Source organism: Silene latifolia, chromosome 3 (assembly GCF_048544455.1).
Source record: "Silene latifolia isolate original U9 population chromosome 3, ASM4854445v1, whole genome shotgun sequence".
NCBI classification, from domain to species: domain Eukaryota; kingdom Viridiplantae; phylum Streptophyta; class Magnoliopsida; order Caryophyllales; family Caryophyllaceae; genus Silene; species Silene latifolia.
The window spans coordinates 149,751,596-149,762,891 of NC_133528.1; the positions used below are offsets into that span (position 1 = coordinate 149,751,596).

General features: G+C 40.1%; 2 protein-coding genes across 2 annotated transcripts; one reads left to right on the forward strand and one right to left on the reverse strand.

Annotated features, from left to right (window-relative positions):
* Positions 1-776: 776 nt before the first annotated feature.
* Positions 777-5,570, reverse strand: LOC141648455 (bZIP transcription factor 29-like). The gene is made up of 5 exons (XM_074457127.1): positions 5,193-5,570; positions 3,461-4,797; positions 3,120-3,252; positions 2,944-3,028; positions 777-1,343 (listed from the first exon to the last, which is right to left on the reverse strand). Exons 2-5 carry the CDS (start codon positions 4,684-4,686, stop codon positions 1,111-1,113), a joined length of 1,677 nt encoding a protein of 558 aa, XP_074313228.1. The 5' UTR covers positions 4,687-4,797; positions 5,193-5,570; the 3' UTR covers positions 777-1,110.
* A 4,088-nt stretch (positions 5,571-9,658) lies between these two features.
* LOC141649965 (uncharacterized) lies at positions 9,659-11,073 on the forward strand. Its single transcript, XM_074458629.1, has 2 exons — positions 9,659-10,266; positions 10,353-11,073. Exons 1-2 carry the CDS (start codon positions 9,659-9,661, stop codon positions 11,071-11,073), a joined length of 1,329 nt encoding a protein of 442 aa, XP_074314730.1.
* Positions 11,074-11,296: the final 223 nt, after the last annotated feature.

Below are 11,296 nucleotides of genomic sequence, written 5' to 3' on the forward strand. Positions count from 1 at the left end.
CGGAATTAAACATTCCATTATAACATAGATCATCATCAATTTAGCACTCATCTTTTTTTTCATGGGACATTTACATGCTAAACATAAATGGTTATAGATTAGAGAAATACTTGTGTTCTTCTGGATGACGTCCTCCTTACGCTCAAAGAAAGAGGATCATCCTCCTCATTTCCATTTTGGTCTTCCTCTTTGAGTATAAGGAAGACGTCCTCCCAAAGTGTAAGGAGGACGTTCTCCCAAAGAACACAAATATTTTTCTTTAGATTAATGCAAATGTAACGTAGAGCACTATGGAAACGGATAAGACATTAACTTTACCGGTAAAGGGTATCTCATGTATCTTGTGACAGTAATTAAAGAGACATGTCTCTTTTAAGTGTAACCAATAATTGAGGCCACAAGAAAACAACACATTTCAATTCACAAGCGTACACGTATTGCAAACCCATGTGCATAGTAAAAGACCGACACAAAAGTCGGAACTAATCTTACTTAAAACCGTCTTACGTTACGAACATTAATCATAATAACAATCTTAATTAACTATACAGATGTCAACTAACTTAATTGGTAAAATTATGAGAGATGGTGTTCAAAACCTGGGTTCAAGTTCCGCAAGCGTCATAATCGTCTTTGTGGCTCGTAAAATAGATACAATAATCTCATACAAGACTCGGATGTTAATTATCACATGTATTAATTCTCTTTTCGTGTCGAGGGGGAGTCTTCCAAGTTCCAACTAGAAATGCAGAACAAACCTTGCAGAATCAAATAAATTTTAAATCCGAACAAAACATAAGTACAGTACATTCATAACTAACAGACTGTTATACATATTTTGTGTAGCTAAACATGTCTAAGAAATTCTTTGCATTTCGATACGAATCTCCTAAACATAGTAATTATAATAATTAAATTTTATAATTCAGTAAATAACTCTATGCAAAATTAATCTCAACAGCTAATTAACAGAAGTCTGCTCTCCCTGTGGATGTGAAAATAACATTTTATATAAATAAGCAAAGCTACTGACGCGTACTGAGCTATTCTTGGCAGAGAGAAGCCAACGAGGGTTCTTGACTCTCGAGTAAAGAAAAGACGTTTCCATGCTTAAGAACCGTTTTTGTTCGCTTCACCCTTTGTTCCTGAGCCATTGCTTGTGTCTTGGGCCTTAAGTTGTTCCTGAGTGGCGTTGTTTTGGTTGGTATGCTGGTGTTTTTGCTGGAACATCTGAGGGTTGATGTAAAGCTGCTGTCCAAAGCACTTGGACATGGATTCCGAGCTGAGCTCTCCAGTTGCTATCTTCAAGCGTTGAATTTCGGCTGTTAATGTTTCATTTAGAGCTGCAATGCAAGAAAGCAGGGTTTACGGGATTAAAAGATCAGACATAGAAAGATAGATACCACTAAATGGAGCTTAAACACGTCTTCTAGGCGCTTGAAACGGGCAATGTTATTGTTTTCGGTATGATAGTCGTCTGCGATAGCAAGTGCCATCCATGTATCGTGTCAAATTTACTAAATCTTAGATGAAGTATTTACGCAGTTGACTAATACAGAAAAGATAAAAGTTTCGATGCCGAGTCAGGAACAAAGGAATATAGCATCAGTTAAGATAAAATTGTGATTCCTTCCTTTCCTTTTTACTAGGACTTTTGCAAAAGCCATTCTGAAAAGTCGCAAACTTGCATGTCAGAGACATATTCCTTATTTAAAGAATGTTATCATTTAGAACTCATTATCAGATCTCTCGAAAAGTCGAAATCTTTAGTATGGTCCTAATCTCGGTCATTATGCCGTAACTGCGGTCTATGAAGCCGCAAAACGGTGTCGGAGTAAGCTCTAAATCCTTTATACTCAATGAGCATTGCCTCGCGGCAGTCCAAAAAATCGATCTAACGATCTTACAAAAATATCCTCATAGCTTCAACTCTTCAAGGGTAACTCTTCTAAACAAAGTATTATGATTGCATGAATTTGCACGTGAACAAATCGGGAGCAAAAACCACACACTCTATCTCACTTAATTTCGACACTATCCTTCGAAGGGTGTCTCAATAGCTTCTTACCACTTTCTAGAGGTACGCCCAAAATAGTCAACTATTCATCTCTCCCCAGTCCCGGTCAACTCTTCCCTTCCTATTTCCTTCACCCTTCAACGGGGGAATAGAACATAAGAGGCCGGTTTTAAGAACAGTGGAGGGGACTGGGGAGTGACAGCAAACGTGCTTGAGGGATGAGTAAATTAGGGAAAATAAAATAAAATAAAGCCCTTTACTCTTGCTCAAAAGTTTGTGCCATTTCACAATAATGAGAAGCTGGTGAGGTGGGGGGAGTATTCGTCAACAACAGGAGAAAGGGAATGACAAAGAGTCAAAGAGGCTAATTAACAAATTAAACATTATGAATTCGTGTCGGTATCCCAAAAAACGGCAATAATTTACATGTTTATGTATACTTTTCTTCCATCATAAAAGAGTAAAACAAAAACAAACGGGCCTACAAGAGTTGACTAATTAAGCAAATGTTTAAGACCAAAATAGGATAATGGATGAATATTACTCCCTCCGTCCCGGTCAATTGTTGTCCTTTGGTTTTGGCACAAAGACCAAGGAAAGAGGAGGGGTCAGTTATAAGATGACAAGTGGACCAAATCGAGTGTGAAGGATCAAATTGCTCATCAAATGCAATTCTAAAATAGGAAGGACAACAATTGACCGAGACACCCTAAAATGGAATAGGACAACAAATGACCGGGACACAGGGAGTAACTAATTATATGCACATCATCCCATATAGACCAACATAATGATTTCATGGAGCAGTGACATGGGGGCTGTTGCTTATGGCGGGGCAAGGGCGAATGATAATTTCATAAAACAGAAAAACTGTGCATCAAAAATTGTTCTATCGATGTGTTTGATACATAATGCGAAAGTCATACCATCTCGGAGATGAGCTTGTTGCTCCATGGCTTGTAGACGGAATTTTAACTCATTGTTTTGGCTAGTAAGTCCAGCAGAATCTCTCTGTTCATAACAGATAGCATTTCAGTAAGAAATCATGACGAGAAAAAACAGAAAGTACAAATCTTTAGTAAGAATCATGTCAGTCACTCACCTGAAGCAATGTGAGCTGTGCGGACAATGTTGTTGCTTCGTTTTGTAACGTCTGAACTTTATGCTCCAATTCAGATATATACCTCATCTTCCTCTCCTTTGAGCGCGCAGCTGACTGGCGATTGGCTAAAATCCTATAATTTCCGAAAATTCAAATTGAAAAGGCAGCAAACTTAGATATCAGCAAGTACTCAAGTAATTATCAAAAAACAATGAGTCTTATATGAGAGTGTCTCACATGTGAGTGTTAAGACAACCCAAGTCCTTATGTATACGGTATACCTCGTCTAATTTAAGTTTGTGTATAAATAATCTAGCGACATTGAACTAGTAAGAAATTACCTTTTAGCGCGTTTGGGATCAGATAATGCAATCTCTGCCAGCTTATCATTGGCCATGATCTTTTTCATCTCAACCGCTGTGAATTCTCCATTACCAAACTCCAAGTTCAAAGCATTTGAATTTCCATTAGCAGGATCCTTGAGGGACAGTTGGGCTATACCTGTACTCGGAGATGGTGGGAGTTTTGGAGATTCATCGCCAAAACTCATACTCCCCATAAAACTATCCATCGAAACACTCCTATAGTGTCTAGTAGTTGGGGCCGCCTCACTAGTAGCACTCCTCTTCCGGTCCCCGGGTCTATATCCACTGCTTCTACTCTCATTGGCGCTGCTTTCAGCTTCATTATCACTACTGTCACAACCATTCGTCTTGGAACCACTAGCACGACTATCCATATCATCCCGGTTCTCATAACCGGCCCTGTCATCGGTTCCAGAAGAGTTCATGGCATCAATCGAGTCCATATTAATATAAGCTGAGAGCAAGTCATCCACGACTTCACCCTCAACATTTCCATCCCGGTTTTTATCCCAACTCGATTCCCTCTTAATTAACTGAGCTTGATTAGCATTCCCCGGATACTCCCCACCTGACAAAGACCTTTCCAAACCACACTGACCTCTTATAGGAGCCAAAGGCAACGGTGGCGGCGATGACTGCATAATACTATCAAACCCAAACGGAATATCACTAATAGACCGCCTATGAAATTTCCGAGGTGGAAGTCCCTCGGTTATATGCAACGAGTTCCCCCTAGGAAAACCACCACTCCCATCACGACTATCCATCGAACCATCACTCGACAAATTCAAACTCTCAACACCATTAGGTGGAGAACCCAAGTTCTGATACAAAGTCGGGCTCAAAGGTGGCAAAGAGTCATTCCCAAAGAACGACGGTTGAGACAACGACCGTGAATGAGCCGACCCAGACCCAGACCCACGAGCGAAATTCTGAGACCCGGGACGAGCACCCGGAACTTGTGAATATGGTGATATAGGTGGGTGTGATGGAGGTATTCCTACCCTCTTATTACCACTACTATCACCCCCAAAATTCGGCAAAATTTGACCATTTTGAGGTAAGGGAGGCCGAATTTGGGATATATTCAACTGAGATACATCAAGATGATTACTTGATGATAAAATTTGTTGTTGTCTTGAACTAAATGGGTTTTGTAATCTATGCATCATATCAATATTACCTCTTTCTGTATCCCCCATTTTTACTGATCTTCAAACCCTAATTCACAATAATTCAACTAAAACCCAGAAAACTTTCACCTTTTTGTATAATAATCAATTATCACCTGTAGCTCACTCTCACAGATAAACCTAAACAATCATCAACAAAAACACAACAAAACCCACAAAAATTAAATTAATTATTACAATTACAACTACCCAACAACCAAATAATCAATTAAATACAATAAATCACTTGACCCAAATCTTTTCATCAAAAAAAGCCTCCTACTGATTAAAAAAACCCGTCTTACAGTGTGAGACGGTCTTATTCTATAATTTACGCAAACAGTAACTAAATAATCAATTAAAAACAAGAAATCACTAGACCCAATAATAAAAATCTAATCTTTTCATCAAAAAAAGTTTCTTTATGTAAAACCGTCTTACAGTATGAGACGGTCCTTTTACTTATGTATAAATAAAAACACGATAATATAAGACGGTCTTATTCTATAATTCGGATAAACAATAAGTAGCATTACCTAACAAAAAGATGAGGCACAAGAAACCCAGAAATTAAATGTGACAACAGCGTAAGATAGCAAAGATGAGTCACTGATTGTTAACTTGCACAAACCGGCGATGGCGCATTTTAAGGAGAACAACAAAACCTTTCTCTTACACAATACTAGAGTTCTTCTTTCACACTGTTTATTTTATATTTTATCTTTTAATTTATTTTTTATATTTTTGGGTTTTTCTCTCTCTAGAAAAATGGGGAAATTTATGGAAAAAAATAAATAAAGGAATACTGAAACACGGATTTTCTGGTGTATAACGCGTGAATATAATAATTAAAAAAAAGTGGGGGGATTTTATAATTTTTTATTTTTATTTTTTAGGATTAGAGTAGAAGGTGTGAAATGAAGAGAAATTTAAGTTGAATTTGAAGAGTGTTTAGGTTGCATTCCGACCACATTTGGACCCATATCTCAATCAATCATCAATTTCCCCTCTATCTCCGCAATTTATATAGGCTCTCTATTATTTTAGTTTTTGGTGGAAAATTTAGAGGTGGCAAACGGATCGATCTGGTCGGGTTTGTTCGGGACTAAGTCGCCTCGGGTCATATCAAATCAACCTATCCTTTCAGGTCAATTTGTGTGTCGAGTCGTGTCAGGTTTGAATCCGGTCTTTATCGGGTATAAGATCGCAAACGGGTCGGGCCAGATTAGTTTCGAGTTGCTGATTTTTCGGGTTATGCCAGGTTGGGTTTCGGCGGGTCGAATATGTCGGATCGGTTCGAGTTTGCCAGCTCTAGTGGAAATATATATTTGATCTATTATCTCGAGCGATAGATCTCATACAATATTCATAGAATATGTCAAATTTAAATGGATATTAATCTTTAAAAATCGAATAAAATAAATTGAATATTTAGATATTATCTCGCATATCATAGGTATCTTTGAGAGGCGTTATAAAGCTGATTTTTTTTCCTAGTTATTTATGTGTTCTTAGAAACTTTTTAATGTTTTTTTAGGGAAAAACTTTTTATTGTTAATCTTTCCCTAAATTAACTATTTCGTTTGATACATATTTCTTGATGAAAATGCGTATTTTATCGTGAATCATAACAACGTTTATTAATCATTTTATATCATATGTGGATTACGTGCCCATTCTAATACTTTTTGTATCATTTTACTTTAAATTATAAAATATTCTCACAATAAATTTATTATAAAATTGTCTCTCAAAAGATCTAAACAATATTCTCGTACTAATATAGAGTAATGGTATTTACAGCGTTTGTAATAGAATGCGTGTGTATAACCTCTGCAATTGTGCATGTGTGTATTACGTAGTACACACGCCCTAGTATAGGCGCGTGGATTAGTAGTCATCAGGGTTGTGGCGTTTGTACTTCCTTAATTTATGAGAAATAGATAAATAACTTTATTTTCGTTACCATTACGTATTTAACGTCTATTTTTTTTATAAAAGGTTAAGTATAAATATAGTAAATTCATAGAGACAAATAAAGAGATTATAACCAAAATGATCATTAAAAAATGAATAAAACACCGTTGATTAAGGCAATTAAGCTAATTTACATGTGGTCACTAGCTAAACACAAATTCTCATTGAAGACATGACATATCCGTCACAAGCTGAAGACGGATACCATTTTACCTCACAATGTACCCACTTTTTCTCTCTCTGCAACACTATTCATGTGGTCCCCTTTCTCCACTAACCCATTTTGTTACCATTTTATCTCACAAAATATCCGTCACAAATGGTAACCCGTCACAAGGGAGACCAATTGCTAACTAAAAAGTAAGAGAAAGAGGGAAATTCTTTTGGTTACTTTGTTGGAGGTTGGTCTAGTTTTGTATGTATTTGAATGGGAAAATGGGTACTCCATCACTTATTTTGGTTAGATTCCATAACATTACGAAATGTACAAATTAACTTTTGATTAGATGTTAACCTTGTTTTGGGATTAGTGTGGAAAATTGAGTTTGTCTAAATAAAGCTTTGTAAAAGTAAACACAAACGTGCAATTTGGTTATGTTGTGGATTTGTACCTTCTTTTCCAATTAGAATGAAAATTAGATAGGTTAATGGAAATTTACATCATAATGAAAGTTTGTGGTGAGCATAATTACTTAAGAAAATTTTAAAAAAATTTAAATATAGAGACAAGGCGAAATTCTTTTTCATATGTAATTATCATATATCTTTCATTCTAAAAAACTATATGCGAGTACGATTTTTATGTTCCATCTTTATGTATCATCCTGTATCCCATAGACTTCGCTCGGCTCAATATTTTTTTCTCTTTTCTTGTGAAAATCAACTCAAATGGAAAATGTGTCAAAAGATAAAAAAGTAATGGAATATAATGTATTGTACCACAATATTACCTGGCCTGAACTCTCAAAGCATCACATTAGGGCATTGTTTGGTAACAACATATTGGGTTGAACTTGGTAGATTTCGGTCTAAAGGATAATGATAGGGCGCCATCAGATAGCGTCGAGATTGGGCCTCACCCTCTCACCCTTTATTTTAGTGATCCTCATTTATTGCATGTGAGAAGGTGACGTCGAGATTAAGTGCCACGAGGTAACGCTAACTCATTTCCCTTTGCGATATGTTGCCAAATAACCAAGTTCTAAATTGAGATCTCCATCAGATTTCATCAAAAACACAAATTCTGTAAACGTCTTCCTAGGGTTTTCTATGGGAGCTCTGTCTTAGTTTAATCTTTGTTCCTTCCTTCTTCGCTCAAGGGTTTCTCTACGACTGGGTTTGTAGGATAGTAGTTCGGTGCTGCGTGGTGTCGTGTTTGTGGTTGGTTTTCTTTTCTTTGGTATTAATAGGGTTTCCTAATACGGTTAGGAAAGTGGGTGTTTTAGGGTTTTTGTGTTTCGTTTTGCTACGATTAGGGTTATTTGTGATTCTATTTTTCTTCGTGATTTCGTGTGGTGTTTCGTATGGAACGTGGCAACTGCTCTAAAGGGAAAGGGGTTATGAGGGAAGAAGTCGGGGAAGGTGGGAGTGTGTTCGAATGGGATATTGGAGATACAGAGGTCCAGGAGACAACTATGGAGCGAATTCTCGTGGGCAAAGTATGGGCATCGAAATCCATTAATGTGCGTGCTGCTATAGATACGATGCTTAGGCTGTGGAATCCTTCAGGGAAAGTTATGGGTAATGCCTTGGACGCAAGGGAGAGGACGTTCATATTTCGGTTCGAGGAGGAGAAAGACAAGATCAAAGTTATGGAAGGACAACTGTGGCACTTCGATAAGTTTGCGTGGTGTTTTAATGAACCTGTTGCTGAGGGTAAGGTGTCGGATACTCCTCTGTTCTATCTCCCTATATGGGCACGTATATATGATCTCCCTATCAAAGGTCGTATGAATGAGGAGAATCTAAGACGGCTCGGTATGCAGTTAGGTAAGTTTGTGGCGAAAGACGAGACTCCCTTCCCGGAGATGGAGAGGGCAGTTCGGGTTAGAATCCTTCACGATATACGTAAACCGCTTCAAGCTAGTGCTAATATTCGAATGCCCAATGGGAAGGTCACGGCTTTTGAGGTGAAGTATGAGAGGTTACCTCTGTTTTGCTATGGGTGTGGCGTGCTAGGTCACGGGGCCAAAAAGTGTGAGGGAGGTCCTTATGAGGAGGAAGAGTTGAAATTTGGTGATGGGTTGAGAGCTTCATCATGGAAGGGAGGCAAGGCTGGGGTTGCACAAGGGAGGAAGACAAGTCGGGATTTGAGGCCTGACGTTGAAGAAGAATATTTGAGAAGTGAACATGAGATGATTGAGAAGCTGCGCAAATTTTCGTTGTCAAGCAAAGCAAAGTCACAATTGGGACGGGGTGGGCAGGAGGTTTGCAGCGTGATAGGTGATGATGTGGGAGGGGGATTGCATGAGAGTGGAGGTGGAAGAAGGAGTACTTTACGTTGGGTGCAAGATGCTAGTGTGGTTGAAGTGCCCAGCGGGAACGGGCATGGGGATTGTGAGGGAATTGTAGAGCAGCGCACTGAGAGTGTTGGGGTTGCCGACGGAAAACGAGGTGGGTGTGCTGATGATGGCCATAGTGAACAAGTGCTGGTAACATGTGGAGGGATGGAGATGGGAATGACGGAGGATCATGGGAAGGAGGATAAGGAAAAGCGGGCACATGGAGGGGGCGTGGGGGAGGGCAGTAGCGGGCAGTTGGTGGGAGGGGAGATTGTGGGCGTGGAGATGACTGAGAAGGGGGGCTCATATTGGTTCGAAGTGGACAAGACGAGCTAGGCTGGATATCTTGGCGATTAAAGGTGATGCAAATAGGGGTATGAAGGAGGGGGGAAGCCGGTTTCTAATAAGAGAAAGGGTGGTTCAGAGTTCGAGGACGGGGAATTGGCAAGTAAGAGACTACAGATCGACATGGGTGTACGTTCACCTGAGGCGGAGGTTGAGGGAGCTCAACCCCGCCGGGCATTATGAATCTTTTGAGCCTTAACTGTAGGGGGCTGGGCAACCCCGATGCAGTATGCGGCTTGAAAAATCTGCTCAGGAGGGAGGAGGCTAGTGTGGTTTTTTTGTGTGAGACTAAATTGAGTAGTGGGGAGATGCATAGGGTGTGGAGTAGGTTTGACGGGTACACTGGAGTTGCTGTAGATAGTGTGGGCAGGTCAGGGGGGTTGGCGTTCTTGTGGCGTGATGATGTTCGTTGTACCCTTCAGAGTGCGTCAATGCATCACATGGACTTCGACGTTGAGATGAGGGAGATTAAGAGTAGAGTTACGGGTTTTTATGGGTGGCCGGCTGTTCAAGATAGGCATCTCTCATGGGATCTTCTTCGACTCTTAGCTTCAGAATCGGCGGGTCCTCGGCTGTGTGTTGGTAATTATAATGAAGTTCTTTTTTCTAGTGAAATGAAAGGAGGGGAGCGTGCCCAATGGCAAATGAATAATTTTAGGGATGCTGTTGATGAGTGTGGGCTTCGAGACATACCCTCTGAGGGTTATGCATTCACGTTTGACAATGGACAGAGTGGTGAGGATAACAAACATATCAGGATTGATAGAGCTATGGCTACGGGAGACTGGTTCGATTTGTTTCCTTATGGGCGTCTTTTCCACCTGGATAGGGAGTGGTCTGACCACGCTTCCTTGAGGGCGTAGTGTTTGATAGGAGGTTAAGGGATGAATGTGGGCCGAGGAAGAAGTTTAGTTTTGAGCATGTGTGGGTCGGGGAAGAAGGGTGTGAGGATACAATCAGGAGGGCTTGGGAGCGAGATGAAGGTGATGTGCTTGCGACGATTGAGAATTGTGCTAGAGATCTTCTGAATTGGAAGGGGATAAGTATTGGGAAGGTGGTAAAAGAGCTGCGGGCGAAGCGACCAAGGCTTAAGGTGCTTAATGAGGGAGATGTGTCGACCAGGGACGTGGAAGAGAGGAGACGAGTGATTAGGGATATATCTAAGCTACTGCGACATGAGGAGCTTTTTTGGAGACAGCGTTCCCGTGCAATATGGCTGAAGGAAGGGGACAAAAACACGATGTTTTTTCATCGTAAGGCTAGTCAGAGGAAGCAACGAAATCACATACATCGACTTGTTGATGATGCGGGTAGGGTGGTTGAGAAGACCGAGGAAGTTCCGGGCGTGGCAGTGGAGTACTTTAAGCAGCTGTTTACTACGACGAGACCGACTGATTTTGGGGATATTATGCGGGGTGTAGAAGGGCGTGTGACCAGGGAGATGAATGAAGGGTTGCGAGCTCAGTACACGGGGGAGGAGGTTGTGCAAGCATTAAATCAGATGAATCCGCTCAAAGCTCTGGGGCCCGATGGAATGAATGGATTGTGTTTTCAGACCTACTGGCACATAGTGGGACCGTCTGTAGTCCGTTAAGTCTTAAGTATCCTTAATGGTGCACCAATGCCAGGTAATATGAATCTCACTCATATTGTCTTAATTCCTAAGAAGAAAGCTCCGGATAAGATGGTTGATTTTAGGCCTATAATAAGTTTGTGTAATGTGTTATATAAGATCGTTTCGAAGGTTTTGGCTAATAGATTGAAGCTGTTCTTAGGATATATTGTCTCTGAGAATCAGAGTGCGTTCACTCCTGGTC